An 18,634-nucleotide genomic window follows, 5' to 3' on the forward strand; every position below is an offset into this window, starting at 1 on the left:
GCAATACATTAAAATGTAATATCCTTTGCAACAAATAATGAAAACTATAGATAAATTAAAAATAAAACAACACATACGTGTAAAAAGTTGTTTAAATGTATTTTTTACTGTAGGCTAATACACATTCTGGTGCTCAAATGAAAACTCAAATAAAAAATGTCAAGAAAAAACTCAAACTTTTCGAAGTTTATATTTTGTACTGATATAGAACTTATTTAGAGAGTGGGTTAAATAAAATAAAAATTATATTAAGATAGTTTTACCAATATCATGCATGGGTAAAGGATCAATTATACAAAGAGATTTTGTATTTACTTAGAACACTGAATTTATTTTACTAATTACAATATTTTCAATCAGTGTCGAATATAATAATTAATTAAATGTATTTACAATAATCTATAAGACATCTGTACCATTGGTATCGACACAGTGCCTTTACAGTTACATTGGCAGTGAACTGGCTGTCTTCGTAATACCTCATGCAGGCACCTCCTCTCTCGATACAATAAATAATCATTACTCCTACTGCGATCGCAATACAAAATATATCGTCTGGCAGTAAAACTATACAGAAAGAAGAACGCAGTTCGTTTGAGATCGGTACTCGAGCCTTTGTCGGGACTCAAAAATAATTTTCTTCTTTGATATGGATACAGATTGTTATCGAGTGAGAATTTTTACACGAGTGAAAAATTGTAAATAAATAAAACTATAAATCATCAACAACACCTAAACTATTTTAAAGCTTTAATACGGTTTGAGAAATATCCAACCACAAAAAGTCGCCTGAAAGAATCTATCAGAAATTATCAGACGGGTATAAAAAATTAAAATGACAATATATCAACAACGCGTGAGTAAAAACTACTCGCTAGGATATCGCATATGTACAAATTTGTTTTGAAAGGCTAAAGGAAATTGTATACTAGTGATGGTGAGTTTCACTCAAGGACGTAGTATCAATTCCATTAACTCGACCATTCAATACGAATCTTAATTCTGGTATTTCGAACCACAAACTTGGTGCTTATAGGCAGCTATAAACAGATACACTAGCTATTGTATACAACACTCAAGTCTCAATACTGTAAGGTAAGGTGGTTTGTATTGCGTAGAAAATCTGCCATCAAAAGTGAAACAGAACTGAAGATTGAGTAACAAAATTAATACTAGTGACGAATACTGAACATCTAATTGGCAACGAGAACTGAACACATCTAATGGCAGTAATGTGGAGACATGTAGCGACTAATCGCAAGACACTGGTTCCTGATTGCTGCGCAGATATAGAGGCACTGCTTATAAAACACACAGTAATTGCTAATCGTCTCTTGAAATTAACACTAAGTAATAAATCTGCACAGCTGGATTAAACATTTGAGCACAACTGTTACTCCTCGATACATACTTATATCATAATCACAATTATTTTAGTTCAAAACACAAGTTTCTTATTAAAAATAATCCGACAGTAACAATTGTGCTCAGTTACAATGTAGGCAGCTTTTGTATCCTGAGATGAAGTGTACACGCAATTTAATTACTTCAAAATAAACATATGCCTCTGCATTAAAAAATAAAAAGCTTCTACGCTTCATAAAATAAGCTATCAAAAAAGGAAATTAACCATAAAAATAAAGATTAAAAACTATTTCAAATGGGTTTAGGTTTTACCTAAATATTTCTGCTAAAAATATGTTATAAAACATATAATTGAACAAATAACAAATAAATGTTTAAAATGTTAAAAATATAATTCAAATAGAATAGGAATGAATTGTAAACAATCTATAAATTTGAACATTGCTCACACCAAAACAAAGTTATTGCTTTTTTACAATTTCCACAAGAAAACAGCTAATAGTTTTCAACCAAACAATTACTTTGAACACTGACAATTCTTAAACGTGTCTATGAAATCATAAAAGAAGGAAATAACACAACAGTTTTGACCAAAGTTGAACTTGTCAAATACAGGTAAATAATCACACTTGATGGGCAGTGTCTAAATGTGGCAGTGGATCAAATATCACTAAACCGAAACTATCAGTCTTCATTACTTTTAAAACACCAACATGTTTAAGTTTTGTTTGACAAAACCATACATTAACAAAGATACACAGACTAACATGTTGAGAAATGATGGTGCAATTGTATTATGAATAAATAAATCACAAAAGTAGACTTAACAAAGTTTTAAACGTACGGAATACATTATTTGATAATAGTTCATATAGATCATTATTTAACAATTAATCAATCACGCTGTAGTGAAATTTGAGCAACACTAAAATTGACTACCAAAATCCATTAGGACAGAAAAATTGTATATTTTAAGTAGCTTAACACTACAATATTTCTTTTGTACCATGTTTGTCATTTTAACTAAATAATAAAATATACATCTGTATGAAATATTCAGAAAGAAGTCATATAGCCCCGGATCTTGAAGATCCAATGGATTTGCACTACAGTAAATATCTGTTATAGAATTACAAAATAAACAGAAGTCGAGAACACACTTCACATAATTCTTAGCCGAGATTTTTTGATTAGTAATCTAAATATACAAGTAAAACTTCCATCGGAGCAATTAAAACTATGATCGGGTCATTGAAACTGTAGCTTTCGTGCCGACAGTTCAAATAAATACGATTATGTACACACCTAAACTGAGATCAAATAATCTGCCTCACTAGACTAACTATTAAGATTGTTTAGAATACTGATCTTCATCAATCAGCCGTCAACTTTGATAGACGCTAAATTTATTAACAATGATAGGACCAAAGCGCTTACACACTAGTTAGGAAAGCTTCGGAATAAATCCAGTCCACCACACACACACGACTTTCAAACAAAATAAATATTGAGAACGGAACAACAACAACAGTAGATGAGGAAGGAGTATCACAAGCGTTGCTCTGTCTACCAGCAGCGGTTGGTGTCCTGTCATACCATCGCACCACTGGGGCTCTATAAAAACAACAAAAACAGTAGATTATGAACGGGTATAACATTAATATTTAAATGTTAACATTAACCCTCCAACTGGCAGCGCGACTATAGGTGGTTTCTGTAGTGGCAGCGACTATAATACTCGCGTTTCGCAAGGTTTTGGTTAACTCCAAATTAATGGTTAATGACAATTGTAAAATGGAATAATTTTTATACTGTTAGAAATATAGGATTCTAAACTTGCACTTGTTACACGGTATGTACTTTATCTCACAAAGGGATCACTGTAATTGAGCACTAAAGTGAATGAAAATTTCGAGCAGTCAGTTGCACGATGTAAGACGTCACAAAACTGCCAAACACGGTATGTTTAAAAAAATCATAACAAGTGGTATTTTTTTCTACAAAGAAACAGGTGGTACCACTGCAATAAGGAATAAATGTCCTATATAGTACAAAAATAATTTTGATATAATTACATATGATCTCACAACAACAAAAACAAATCAATCAATTTTTACGTGTTCGTGAAGTGGCAGACCGATTGAAATATATAAGTGAACACATTTTATTCACTGAAATATATAATTATTCATATGATAATGTATCTCATTCAAAAATTCATGAAATTCAGTGCATTGTGGTATTTAATTGTTTCAGATTGCACCACTGGTGGAGACGTTATCAGCTGTTACTTTTCGTGAATATTTGTCTGACTTACTAACTTCAACCTCAATCTCTGTTGACCAACAACTAACAAGTCAAGTTTTGGTGTGATTTTACTTTAGGTAGGTATAAGTTAACATCATGATTATAAGCTGTAAATTTTTAAATGTTTAGTTTGGATATTATTATTTATTGTGTCTTGACTGAAATGTGACATTACTTTAGGAACTTGAGACACTATTTTTAGCCGGTTTTTGAGAACTTTATTGATTGATTGTTTACCATCAACGAATATAGCGGGTTTGACTATGACTTTATCACTTTGAATCATATTTATTAGTTGTAAATTTGTACATATTTAGTTTGTAAACTGTTCCTTCAGTATAGACTTACTAGATTTGAGGTTTGGAACATTACATTTAGCCCGTTTTTGAAACATTTCGTCTCAGCGAAGAAACAATTTGATCGCCACATGGAAAAGGTGGTGCCGCATTTTATATAAAACACTATAAAATATTTATTTATTTATATTTGCCTTCATAACTATATATATATATATATATAGGTAGAGGAATAAATTTACCTTTTATTTTCTATAGTTGGTATTTGGGTTTTTAAATCATAAAAATTTATAGTAATGATCATTTTCCATTGAATGATGTTTGAAATTTAGGGGTGTGCGATGCATCGAAAATGCATCGAAATTTCGATTTGATTCAATTCGATGCATCGAATCGCGATTCGATTCAGTGGTGGTCAAAAAACGATTCGATTCATGAGGGAGTCAGTATCCATATACGAAAAACGCCTGCAGAAAGTCAACGCAATACCCGCAATACAGGAGCGCGTTGCTGTTGCGTTTCCTTTACGAAGGCGTTCTTATTTAATACATTCTTTGCATTAAATATAGCTTTAATTGTTTTATATTTTTTTGTTTTGACATTGCAAATGATGAGAGGTTTTGTTTTTTGTCTTGATGTAAGCAGTGTGAAAAATATTTTACTACTGTAAACTTAGCCAAAACAAGATCCAAAATGATTTTAAAAATAAGTCTGAAAAGTTGTTACTTAATACTTAACTAGTAAGATTAATGTTATAGACTGATACATTTGGTATTTTTGTTAGAAAAAAAAGAATAATTTATTTCCAAAGAAACACTCTTATATTATTATATCTATTATTACAGAGGAATTAAAATGTTCAAATGAGAATTAAAGATTAGTAAGTTGGCTCACGAATAAAGACACAACAGGAGCAATTGCCGCACTGCCACTAGCCAGAGCTAGTCTAGTCGTCTACTGACAAGATTGACAAGACAAAAGCTGTTACGCAACACTAACAGTGCAAAGAAAACAAAGTCAAAAGAATAGACTATTTATCCAGACATACTAGTTTAATCATTTATTATTTATTCCATACCTAATTTAAAATATATTTTAGTATTTTACATAATAAATTATAAACAAAATAAATATCTGATATAGTGAACAGATCTGTATCTTGGTTAGATGGGGTTAAAAAAATATATTTCTAAGATCCAATACAATATTTACAACTCACAAATTACAATGAATTAATTTCTTTGAAAATGATCTGTAACAGTTTTGTTTTTGAATAAAGAAATATATTTTTTTGTCTCTACTTCCTTGTTTCATCACTTGCATTTTGTCAGCAATTGAAGCAACTGGGTAGCAACCGGGTGGTGTAAGAGGGGAGGGGTAGGGTCTATGACCTTGAATGCACACATCGTTGCCTGGGCTTGGCTGGGGAGAGTGATTCATTGTTTTTGTTGACATACTACTACCCTTCCTTCAGAGAAAAAGACCCTGCTGTTCCAAAAACATTGAGGGTAGTTTAAAAACATTGACCTGTGTTGCCAAGGGCATTAGAAGTTAGCATTTAACTTTCTTATCTCTTGATTTAATATTATTTTAATCTACTATATATTATTTAAGAGTTACTTTTCGGGTACCTAATTAATTGTGATTTTGTTTGGCTTTATTTTATGGATTTTTATTTCATTCATTAGCTATCAAAATCAGTTGTTTTAGGATTTTAATCTCTTGCAGTAGGTCTATACTACTGTATGACATGATATGCATTTTTTACAGTCCTTAATAATTATACCATAAACAATGTTTGTGTGTTATTTACTGTTTTTTAGTTTTATAGTAGGGCCTAAATTAGTTTACACAATATCTTTTCTTCAATGAGTTCTCCACTTGTCATGTTGCTTAGTACACTTTTAGGACTTTTTTAGGTCCTATAAAAAATAATGCCTATGTAAAGCTGTAGGCCTACTAACTGATGCCAATAATAGATAATTCTTTATTTATGATGATGTAACAAATAATGTAGGCTAAGTGTGAGGTTATTATACTAAGGAGGTTAGGAGGCAGGGAATGAATGATACATATTGCATGGTGGAAACATATTATTTTTATTTTCTTCTTGCTTGCAGTCCTGAAGCAGGTCCACAGGATATGTAGGCTAAATTTATTTCTTAATGGTCTTTTATAATAAGTTCCATTCAAATTTGTTGTAATTTAGCTGACGGTACCTATTTAGTTATTTAAACAGTTATTAAAATGAGAATTAATGTCTTGATAAAAAAAAATATTTTCTTCTTTCTTGCTATTGAGCCAATTCCAAGTAAAAATTATGAAATAGGCAAGTAAACCAGCTCACAGGTTATTCTAATCCCTATGATTGAAAATAAATATTTTTTCACCTAAAATTCATATGTTAAGTATGAATAGGCCTAATACCACATCAACAAAAATTTGCATTACACAAATGTGGTAAATTTTAATTATTGTTAATCCACTCAATTGACAATTATGAATAGAAAAATACCGTATTGCTTCGAATCGAGTTGCATCGAATCGAATCGAAAATCTTTTGAATCGAATCGTTGCTTCGAATCGAAAATTTCTTGCTGCTTCGCACACCCCTATTGAAATTTGTAGCACAAAATCGTGAAAGTTGCCATTTTTTTGTTTTCAGGTCATAACTTACTACAACAAAATGGTAATTGAAATATTTTTACATTTCCATGTAGGGAAATAACATATTTTAAATCTTGAATTTCACATAAAGAATTTTTGGTTCATGCAGCAAAGTTGTACTTTCAACATTTCAAAATTCATAAACCAAAATGTTTATATTTTTTTACCTAATGCCAATACATACTGATCTAAATATTGTTCTGTTGCCATTTTCAAAATTCAAGTACACGGTTCAATAGGTTTGCTCTGTTGGTTTAGTTTATATGAATTTAAAATAATTTTACCGCAAATCGCCAAAAATGCCTTGCCTTTACAGAGTTCACCCATTGCCAGTTGGAGGGTTGTAGCCACACAAGAGATTGTAGCCTTATCACTGGAATCAATATTATAACCTGAACCATTTTAAACTCTGATCTTATTTTTTCCTAATATCCTCAATCCTATTTATCACATATCTAATAATTCATAAACAGTTATTTCCTTTCAATTTTTGAAATTTTATTTCAGCAAAAAAAAAATTGTGTGAAAGACAGACACCAGAAAAAAATAACCTTATTATATCATCAGAAGACTATTAAGATTGTTTGTTTAAGATTAAGACTTTTTAGACTGAACATAAAGACTGATTAAGACTTATGGAAAGCTTTTGAACTAGTGCAGTTGCCTTGCTTGACTGTTGTCATTGAACAAGGTGGGGAAAAAATCTTAAGTTTTTCACTGCAACGTTCATCAAGTAGTTGGTGGACGTCATTGAAGTTAAGCAAACTTCAAAGCCTTCATAGAGATTATTAGAAGTGCCAATCCCAAAACCCACCATCTGTTCAAGAGTGTGGTAGCAAAAATGATCCGAACATTGACCTTCTTCCGCGCCTATATTTGATTTTAACATTTTTTAAGACAATTGTATTTTGTTAGTTTCTTAGTTTCTCTACTTACAACAGGGTGTAGGACAAAGTTGTCGTAGACTTGCATCAACTCCGACATCCGATATTCCTCCAGACACACAAAGCCCTCCAGGTTGGGAGCTTGCTTGCGGCTGCAATCCAGACAGTGGACTACGTGCCGCTTCTCTTGCTCTCGGATAAACAGTATGTTGAACACCTCCACCTGAAACATAACATGATGATGCAATAGAGCTAAACCTTTTATTTTGTGAGTGTAATTTACAATGTAGGAAAAGAAAAGTGGTAAACTGTTTAGAATGTTGTGGAATTGTTGTGAAACGCCAAGGATTGAACCTGTTTCATTGGCATTAATGTCTGAGATCACAAGGAACGCAGACAAAACCATACAGAATATATAATAAGTTTATTTACTAGACCATGATTCTAATTGAATGAACGAAGTGAATTCTTATACTGGTACGAAAAGCATCTCTTGTAAATTCAAAAACTCGAGAATGACTAAGTATATCAACTTGATGTTTTGCACAAAGGTTCTTTATCATATTATCTTGGTTAAGTTCGTCATTGGAGATTATTTGTTCAGTAATAACATAGACTAACCAACACAAGTAGACTTCTCATCCCATTGTAAATTTTGAAGCACGTTTTTCATGTCTAGTTCATGTACGTGACACAAAGGCACTAGTGTCGATGAAACTTTGTTTCCATTATTTTAGGGTTAATTTCTTGATTTGTGCTTTACTGTTTGGTTATATAACTAGGGTACAAGTTATTTTTTATGATTAGATTGTATTATTTGGTTAAACGAGGTTTTAAATGGCTGTAATAACGGGAAACAAATTGTAAACAAAACACGACCTCTACATAAACCGTACATGAACTAACAATAAAATTGTCTTCAGCTGTTCCATAAGGATGAGAAATCTACTAAGGGAGTATGTTTTATCTATGGTAATAATTATACAATCCTAAAAAAAACATTTTAATTTTCCCCCATAAGAATAACATTAAGAGCTACCTTCTTCTTCTTTTTTTGTTTACATTTTACGAGCAACAATTTTGTTGTTTGCTTTAGACAAAGAGGAAGTGAAGACTATTATTTCTTTCATCCATGGAGTAAACACTTTTACACTTATGAAATCTTTAAATTATAATTATTCTAGAAATATATTTATCTGCGGGAATAGATATCGGATTTAAAAATATCCACCGAAATGTATTATAATTGATAAAAATATTTAGGTAGTTGCATGTTGTTATGGTTGTTTGTTCAGTAGGATTGAATAAAATATTATTTTAATGTAAATAAATATTGAGCATAAAAAACCCAGTAACGTTAGATATATATATATCCATTCGTATTAGATAATAACTGAAAAATCTGGAAAATTTTTACATTTAAAAATTATTTTCTTGGACATGAAATTGTGATTTGACAATAAACTTAAGTAAGCTTTTCTCTCTTACCGTACTACTTCCCACCTAAACCTGATAGAGGAATAATTCAATAGCCACCCTACTGGTGATTTTACAATGAAATTGATTTTTTTACTTAAGCAAACCATAACATTGGTTGGACCAGAACCAAATACATTAAAAATCTACAAAATCAAGTATTAAATGAGAAAAATCTTATAAGAATTGTAAAGCTGTCAATTGCATTCAAAACCACAACTACTATCATAATTACCAAATTCTTTATTTAATGTATTTCAAAGCTGTTTGATAAAACATAAAACAACAGAGAATCTTGAAAGTGCTGTTATTATATGAGACCAGATTAATAGATTTCAAAAGGAATTTCTATGTCTGCTTGGACTATTACGAAATTAATGGATCATAAATGATAGTGTACGACTTTGGATACTAACCTCGCACTGGCCGCAGTAGTGGGACGCCTCGTTCTTGCCTCGGCCGTGGAATCTGACCTCAACACCACGAGACTTAACGTACTCCAGGATCATGGCGCAGTGGCGAAGTGTGCGCAGCAGGCAGTGTCTGTTAACATGGAAGTTATGATTGTTAAGAGAGGTATCGTCAAACTAAGGAATTCTTTTCTTTTTCTTTTTTTTTTAACCTTGCATTTGCCTGTCCACATAGACTAAGCGCCCGTGCTTGGATCGTTAACAGCAAAGCAAGGAGTGAGCCGGTACAGTACAAAGGTGAACTGTACTGATAAAATGTTATCGGCAGTGACCAGGATCCGAACCCACGACATCGCTGCCTTGGGCCCGAAGTCCGCGACGCTACCGATTGAGCCACCGACTCACTAAACCATTGCTAATTTGTGTCAAGAAAATATTAAAAATTATATCCTCGGAGCTGTAGCTTTATTTGTGTGCAATTTGAGCCCAATCGGTTCAGTAGTTTTTGAGTCTATATCATACAGACAGACAGACACCACCTCTTGTTTAAAATAGAGATAGAGATCTTTATAATAGATATACATAAATTTCAATAAGGCTAAATAATAATTCTAAATTCCTTGGCCCCATACAAAACCATGTAAGTCGGCTGGACACCCTATAATTTTTTGTACTGTATTAAATTCCTCAGCTGCACACATTAATCTCGAATTAAACACAAAACTATCTTTATTTACTAATCTTAACAACTAAGAGTACTTTACAATCAAAAAACCTTTTTTTCCAAGCAAATTTATTACAAACAAACACTACTCACTTGATGAGCTCAAAGAGCTTCGGGTCCGACACCTTGATGTTGCGAGCGAGATTCCACGACAGATGTATCATGGGAACAATACTCTTGTAACTCTGCAGTTTGTTCCATTCGTATCGCTCGATGGCCAGATGGTACTGACGGGCTGTCAGCGGACCAACGTTCCACGCGATGTTGTTGCACCAACCCACAGCCTGCACCCAGTGCACGCAACCTGCCACACAAAAACATTTTAATATCATCAGGTTCTAGATAGACACATTCAAATTGGTGTTGAGAAAGCTAAATTGAGTCTTGGTTATACATTTGGCCACTGAACATTTTGTGTTACTAAACCTTAGCAGATAATTGGGTACTGTGAAATTGTGGGGTATGACTACATCGTATCAGATTTGTTGAGTTAAGATATAACCCCTTTAGGCCTCCCAAAACTGTGCCCACTAGATACAAGCCAGGGTTTAGGCTCTGCATATGAAATTTCTGATTGTTTCAACACACTGAATGACCCTGACTGATGATAAACCGTGTCAACTCATAGCAGCAAACCAAACCTCCCTATAATCTTTGGTCGTGAAAAAAAAGATATCTGTGGCTTAGTGGACTTTCATCTTGCAGCTTTTTACAGTAAAGGTCTATTTTCAGATGTCATTTAAAGAAGCTCCAAGATGACAGCTTCAAAACAGAAAAAGTCAATGGTTTCGATGGAAGACAAACTCAAAACCTTCAATAAGTTTGACAATGGAAAACCTCTATTAATTTTAGATTGGATAATCAAGGCTCAACTGCCCTTTAAACGTGTTACAGACAATTCCTATGACAAGGAATATGCTTACATGTGTCTTTTAAAATTAATTTACAACATTTAGCATGGGAATGGAACGTGTAGATAAATAGTCAAAGATTGCATTTAAGTATGACTTATGTATGTAAGTAAGCCTTACGTCTGTTGTATGATTAACAACAAACTTTTTTTTACAGAAAATAAAACACACAATGTGAAATAATGATTTTATCAGCCTAAATGTTCATGAGTGTAAAGTCACTTACCAGAGTTTACCCACACCAGATCCCCCGGCCGCTGGAGGAAGCGGTAGACTGGAACATTCTCCTCGTACAAGTCTTCTAAGGCCGGCCACCACGAGCCGTGTAGGTAGTTCAGGTTGTTTCTGTGAAAACAAAAATATATAAAGTGAAAACCGACAGCCATAGTCCGAGAGTCAGCGACCACAAAAGTGATCAAAATACTTGAGTGGCATTACAAAACCAACTCTGCCTACCAAATTATCCTGTACAAACAACATTTTCATTTAATGGAATGACTAATCCGATAAAAACCCTTTTGGTTTGGTTTTAACTATCACAGAATTACATCAGACACCTATTTTATATCACATATGACGGTACAACCTTTTAAATGAGAATGTATATTATGTTATGAGTAGGCTATGCTAATATTAACTTTTTAATCCTACGATAAGAGCTGTGCTATATTTTCTAATTTATTTGTAGTTTTAGACTAATTTCTTATTTTTTAACAGCAAATCATTTTTCAAGAGGACAATGCTTTCAGAATTAACTTAGTAGTGTGTTAAATTACTGAGATTGTTTACTAGAGAATCATTTCCATAAGAAATTATTCAATTCCAAGATACTGTAATCTTAAACTAAATATAAACTCTGCTCCATCAGCTTTTAGCACTAATGTTTACAGAAAGTTGCTACTTTATCATGAGATGAGGTACCTTTCACAGAGGTTGTAGACGACGCCCCAGTAAGCGTCTGGAACGGCGAACCACTCACAGTCTCCGGGGCCGATATTGATGTTGATGGAACAGAAGTTGTTGTTCTCCTGATGTCCGGGAGTTCTGCTACCAGGCACCTGACGAGACAAAACTCGCTTAGAACCGACAGCCATGAGGAATAGAATAGTTGTAGAAATAACTGACTCGGTTTATAATCAGTAAGTTTTTTAGGTATATTCGCAATTAAAAAGTAGAATCTTTATGGTTTAACTTGATTCTGGGGAAAATATTATAAACTTTATAAACTTTTTCATCTAATTAATAAACTGACTTTTATCATTGATTCATGATGAACTCATGATGATTGATTTATCTGTGCGTTGATTTTAAGATGGCAAAGTACTGTTACATAATAAGTAAAACGAGCTGTTGGCCTGTCCTACGTACGGGAATAGAGTAGTCCATTAAAACTGTATATAGCGTGTCTATTACTCATTCAAGCATAGTTTAAGCAATTCAAAATTTATAGTAAAGAAAAAGCTGCCAAGATGAATTAAAACATGTTTTCATTGTTATTTTCCAAACCTTTCCACAAAAAGTCTAGTAAAAAAATGTTCAAAATCTTTCTTTTGAAGATTCAAGAGCTTCGATTTGTATACAGCAATGGTTATAGAATCTTACTTATTTCCTAAAATCAATTACAAAATCAAAGAGTAAATAAACTAACCTCATAGTTCTATAGAATATTATTTTATTTAACCAGCTGTTAGTTATAACAAATTATATTGCACTAAAACAATAGATATTTGTGCAACTAGTGAGCAATGTGAGCAGTTGACTCACTCGAGAGAAATATTTACTCACGAGCCGTAGGCGAGTGAGGAATGGTATCTCGAGTTAGGCAATTGCACTTTGCACTCGAGTTGCACATTATATTTTCCTACAGTTACCATAAAACAAATAAATTGGTAAAGAAACGTAACATATTTTTACACAGAAGTGAACTTTTAATATGACATTTAATGATACAACAGTACAACAGCTGGCCAGCTGATTTACAGCCAGTGCTGCCAACGTATTTAGCGCGCATACGACCTTGTCTGCATGTTACGCGCTCACTATTTCGTGCCTTCCCGTTGCAAATCTGGAGTGAGACAAAGTAATTAGAGTAAGACAATGTTAACATTGTCTCACTGGTGAGCGAATTGGCCACTTTGCTTTCTCAAATCAGTGAGAGAACATGTACATTGTTAGGTAACTGTAGGAAAACTAAATATTTTAAAGAAGCATTGCACATAGTACCTATAAATAAGTCAATTATACGTATGTCATTTCATTTTCATCCAAATCCTGAATTTGTGTCGAAAACGCTGAATGTTTACAGCGGTATTATACCAAAAGCTAGAGTAGAATGTTAGCGTCGGCTGCTAGACTTTTTAAAATTTAAAACTTAATTTCTAAAACACTGAAAGCCTAAACTAAAATTATGGCTTCAGTTCGACATTCCCTAGTTCTCAAAATTATCTTTCTTTCAACACAAAAATCATGAAAATCCGTCAAGTGGTTGTTTCAGAATCGTGAAATAAAAAACCCAGTCACGTTTTAATATAAATGATTGTTTAGCCTTTGGTGACAGTAGTGATTGAGAGGGTGCAGAAGGTCGGTATCTATCTTATCACAAAGAAGCTTATGACCCAACCACCAAGCTACTATGGTTAATAAAATTGATTCAAACAAAAATTTAAACAAGGTAAAAATAGATTAAGGAAAAGAGAGGAGAGGTGATTAATATTGAGGGAAATTTAAAAAATGTTAAAAGTGAAAGGGGCATAAAATTGAATGTGATTGTTACGGTTCTCTGCTTGCAAGAATTAAAAGAAATACTTGTGTTCGCTTAGTAGTCAGTCATCAGAATCGCGCTACTCGTACAGAACATTAGGTTAGCTTTGCAATCAATTATTTTGTAAGGAAGGCAGAGGTGAATAAAAAACATAAATCATCCAGCGATTCTTGATCTAAATGTTACATTGAGTATGCACTCTTAAGTCAAACAACCAATTTAAAATGGAAAGAGAAAAACAGAAGCATACAGAACTAACAGTTAATGATTCAATTCATCAACTAAATAATTTGTACACATAAATCACCTGGGAAAATCAGATTCCTCCAAAACATAAAACTTATTTATTACTGTGTGATAGGAAACATACCTTCATGTATAGCTGCACAGTGTTCATGCCGAGTATGACATGACCGACGTGACTCAACATGTTGCCAGCCGATACCACCCGCGCGAAAGCCGGCAGCTTCGTCAGTTCCTGTAGCTGTTGTCGCCACTTGCGCTCGTCTGATAGGTCCACGTTGGTGCCAAACCGCAACATCTTTGAACCAGGAGGAGCCTTCAGTCCACCAAGACCCTGTAACAGTTAGAGATCTATTAGTGTGTGAAAATTTTAAACACATTTGGAGAAAATGTGTTTGGCATTAATCTATCAAAAAGAAGGCCGACTTTCATCAATGTTCTGAAGGTATTTTTTGCCCTGAGAGTGAATAATGAGCCTAGTTGAAGTTGACATTTAATGTTGGCTAGTTGTTATGCTGTTTAACGACTGGTAGATGTTAGATAGATAATTTGATTGATTGATTTGCGACAACACTGTCACAACAGGGTTTAGAGTTGATATGGTAAATTTGAGCAAAAAGCAAAGAATGGACATAATTATATCTTTGTTACAAAGCAGTTTATGTGTCCAGATCAAATCAAAAATTACTAAGGACACACTGCAATAAACAAACCACTGGTACATGGTAAAATAAAATATAGAAAAATAAAAAAGAGAATTAAGTAATTATTCTGTACATTATTTTGACTATGATGAAGGTAAGCCATCTCTTATTTTGATTTTAGTATACAGTAAACCTAGTATAAAGCATGTATTAAGTTTCCGCTAGTGACAAACTACTCACAGTACTCCGATCGTCTCGCTGGGATCCACTGTGAAACAGATTATGCATTGCCCTCGTTACTTACTCTTGATGTGTTTTGAAAACATACAACCGAAATCCAGGGATTCCCTTTCATTTCAATTTTCTTCACAAGCATTTTGTTTTGACTCCTTCAATTCTTGTTGTTGTTATTTGCAGACTCCTGAACTCACGTGTTTGGTTGTTTACTTTTCAGTTGTGATTCCTTGTTGCCTTTTAAGAGTAAAATCTTGTAATTTAATACTTGGTTTGAGCTTTATTGTATGTTGATTTCTATGTTTTGTTGTTTTATATTTCAGATAGAAGACACAACCGATATGTCCGGTTCAAAATTTCTTTGGATGCAGTATATTATTTTATTTTCAGTCCAAGCTTTTACCAAACAATTGCCCCTGATGAATAATTGGTACTGCATGTTATAGATTTGTACGCTGTTTGCATTTGAAATCATTGTGACATAGGGTATTAAATATATCTTCTCTTCGTTAAAGAAAATGCATTTCCTAATGGGTCCTGATTTCTGTGATGTCCTATTTTAATACTTTGAATGTCAAATGCTGCTGTAGTTAGAGCTTTATTTTTTGTTTTTTTTTTATAATTCTCCAACTTCTAAAATTCTGCCTTTTATCTTTCCTTTGGGAGTCGAAATCTACATTGATATTCAATAGCAACTCATTATATCTTCCAATGATCAAGCTTGACTTTTTGTTCTTTGAAGTGAAAAGCTAGGTTTGTAAAATGCAGTATATCGGGTATTTTAGACTGCAGCCTGAAGTTGGTACTAATATTCTGAATTAATAAAATATAGGACTATTTTATCCAGCCAACGTTATATAAAAAAAAACAATATTCAGTATGATTTCATTAATGTAGTGGAAAACTATAAATTACGCACAAAGAATATTTTCTCTTATGGCTGTAAATTTTGTTGAGGTTACAGAAAATCATTTAAGGTCAGATTTAATTTTACTTAAACATTATTTTTTACATTTTTATAGCGGAAATATTTTATTTCTATAAAAATATTATTGAAATGTATTGGCAGAGAACATGATATTTGCTGAAATATCACTCGAAATGTACATGAGCGTATGTTTTCAATATTGATTCTATTTAAATGTGACAGGTAATCAAATTTTGTTTGACGTTTGTCGGTGATTTAACAACTTTTCGCTAGATCGATGGTTTGGTTACTGTTTTCATTTAAACCTTTAGTTGTTCGTCACTTAATTGTTTTAGGCAAAAATCAGTTGAAGTCACATTTAGGCTTTATGTCATATTGAATGTGTTATCGTGTTGTCGGTCAAACTAATTATTATAAAAGATGAAGTTCATTGGCTCCGACTACTAAACAGACATTACATATTACAGCATTGTAAACAAATACACTAAAATCATAACAACTATTTTCATAGTTTAAAAAAACTAAACTGGCAAATCACTTTTGAGAAAATCCATGATGAATAGTTTGAAACCGTACACAATGTTAATGTTATTTCTATCACTTTTAGAGTTTTTGAGTAGCTATAGTAAACTAAACATCTGGACGAAATGTTAATCTAAGAGAATATAGTCTTTTTAGATAGTTTAGCAGGTAAACGTATCCAAATGCAAATATTCTCATGCAAAATAAACAGTAAAACCCGCTACAAATAGGCCAAAGAAAAATGTAGTCAACTTAAGTCTAAAACTGTTTTACTTTTAAACAAAAGCTATTTGTAACAGTATCTGGAGAATATTATTGGAATTTTATTGTGATCAGACTTTATTATTGTTATTTTTATGGTGGAATAAGAGCACAGTTTTTGACAAACAAACCTGTCAGTGGCTCTATTCAATGTTTATTTTCATTCTCAAATTGTCAACCATTTTAACGTATAGAATGTCTTTAGTTCTATCCAGTATCAAAACCTTTACTACTTTATATTTTTAACTTAAAAATGTTTATCCTATTAAAGTTTGTTCTGGTCTTATTTGATTCCGTTTTACACAGAGTTTACAGTGACTTTGGCCTATTTCTACGCTGTTCTACACAATCCGCACTGACGTGATATCCCGTTCCGCACTGAGACAGAGACTTACCAAGAGCCCTTTTTTCCGCCGCACTGTGCCCGTCGAGTCTTTGCTGTCCGAGTCCGACAGGTTGTTGTTGCTGTTGTTGGCGGAAGGGTTGTGAATACCTGCGGCTCTTTCTCGTTCTTCCTGCACAACATAGATCGACAATGGATTATCTAAAGATTTGTTTGTGTCCACGGTACAAACTTCTGAAGGTCTACCCTCAACCTTATAATAGATAGTACCATTAAGTTTTAATTTGAAACTGAGATATGTCACAGAAAACATACTACTATAACCCAGAATGCCAACCGCATGGTAAAAAGCATTAAGTGTTTTGAGAGATCTTTGCCTGTCAATTCGTAGGCAGCGCCACCAGTGTTGCCATGCACTCAGCATAGCAACGCTGGTGGCGCTGCCTACGAATTGACAGGCAAAGCTCTCTCAAAATACTTAATGCTTTTTACCATGCGGTTGGCATTCTGGGTTATAGTAGTATGTTTTCTGTGGCTATGTGAAGGAACTTTATAATTAGTAGGGAAAAGATGAAAACAAAATACAAAGTTAGAATTCGGCTATTACAGCTCCCGTTAGTTACAAATTCGGTTTAAGAACATACAATATGCCACTGATCCATCTTACTGCTTACTTAGTGTTTGCGTTCATTGGTGAAGACCAGCTGTTTCTTTTGACAGGACCATTTAATATCTTGACGATCAAGGACAGCTATGTCCAGTTTCAAACAACTAATAATTCAGATTTTTTCAGAATCAAACCAGCAAGCAATATATCCACTTCCCTGGTTTGGTCACAGAGAAGTAAGGTATAGAAGAAACACGTTTATGAGACGACCATGTGCTTTAAGCTCTAGTATGTTGTGCCAGAAATATACTTGTGACGAGCAAGGAAGAGCAACGATGAGCACTGTGTGGAAATTCCTATTGCAGACGGCACATAGCGTTATAGTACATGAGGGCTATAGGGACGGTGTGGGACTTTGCCCTAGACACCAGCACTAGTGCTAGACACCACTTACCATTGAATGTTTCCTCTGTACCTTACTTCTCTGTGCTATAGTGATAATATTTACCTTGAGACTATCCTGGAAGCTGGAGGCTTGATATTGAGCGTATTTGGCTATGCTGGTGTGGCTACGATGGCTAATGCAAGCCCATACTCGCTTGCCTGGGTACTGCGGGTCCCAGTTCTCATCTGAAGTCTGCTGCACTTGCGTCCTAACCTCAATAGTGTGGTCAGGGTTGGCCTCAACCAGCGTCTTGGTCGAGAACAGACCCAAGTCTGTGAAACAAATGAAGTATTAGAAATGTGAGTCAAATCAGTATTTGTTAGACAAATGTAGGTGGTAAAATAAATTTGCAGTCTTCACTTGTTAGTGAAGTGTATGTTTGTAAACAAAAAAACATTGATATTTAGTACCATCTTCAGGATTACTTACATTCTGTAGTCAATGTATAAAATTTACCCTCAAAACAATTAACTTTATAAGTCAACTGTGTGGAAGTCAAGTTAACCTGAGAATAGTTCTCTAGATCCAGGACAAAACATTGGTGAATGGAAGTGTATAATTTAATTTGAAGTGTTGTGGTCCAAAGACCAAAAATGTATGGTATGT

The 18,634-nt window shown here is 33.5% G+C and overlaps 1 protein-coding gene across 4 annotated transcripts in view; it reads right to left on the minus strand.

Annotated features, from left to right (window-relative positions):
- Positions 1-313: 313 nt before the first annotated feature.
- The window catches only part of LOC128988518 (histone demethylase UTY-like), a 107,451-nt gene continuing 89,130 nt past the window's right edge, over positions 314-18,634 (minus strand). For all 4 annotated transcript variants that reach the window (XM_054409883.1, XM_054409884.1, XM_054409882.1 and 1 more), the window contains 9 exons: positions 18,092-18,300; positions 17,029-17,148; positions 14,172-14,378; positions 11,962-12,098; positions 11,267-11,385; positions 10,223-10,433; positions 9,412-9,538; positions 7,572-7,742; positions 314-2,979 (listed from right to left, as the gene is read on the minus strand). In XM_054409883.1, coding sequence (XP_054265858.1) covers positions 2,956-2,979; positions 7,572-7,742; positions 9,412-9,538; positions 10,223-10,433; positions 11,267-11,385; positions 11,962-12,098; positions 14,172-14,378; positions 17,029-17,148; positions 18,092-18,300 — 1,325 coding nt within the window. In that variant the 3' untranslated portion in view covers positions 314-2,955. The remainder of the gene's footprint in view (positions 2,980-7,571; positions 7,743-9,411; positions 9,539-10,222; positions 10,434-11,266; positions 11,386-11,961; positions 12,099-14,171; positions 14,379-17,028; positions 17,149-18,091; positions 18,301-18,634) is intronic.

The sequence above is a fragment of the Macrosteles quadrilineatus genome, unplaced genomic scaffold, assembly GCF_028750875.1.
Source record: "Macrosteles quadrilineatus isolate MER2022 unplaced genomic scaffold, UCM_ALF_1.0 Scaffold_3__2_contigs__length_128488019, whole genome shotgun sequence".
Lineage (NCBI taxonomy): Eukaryota > Metazoa > Arthropoda > Insecta > Hemiptera > Cicadellidae > Macrosteles > Macrosteles quadrilineatus.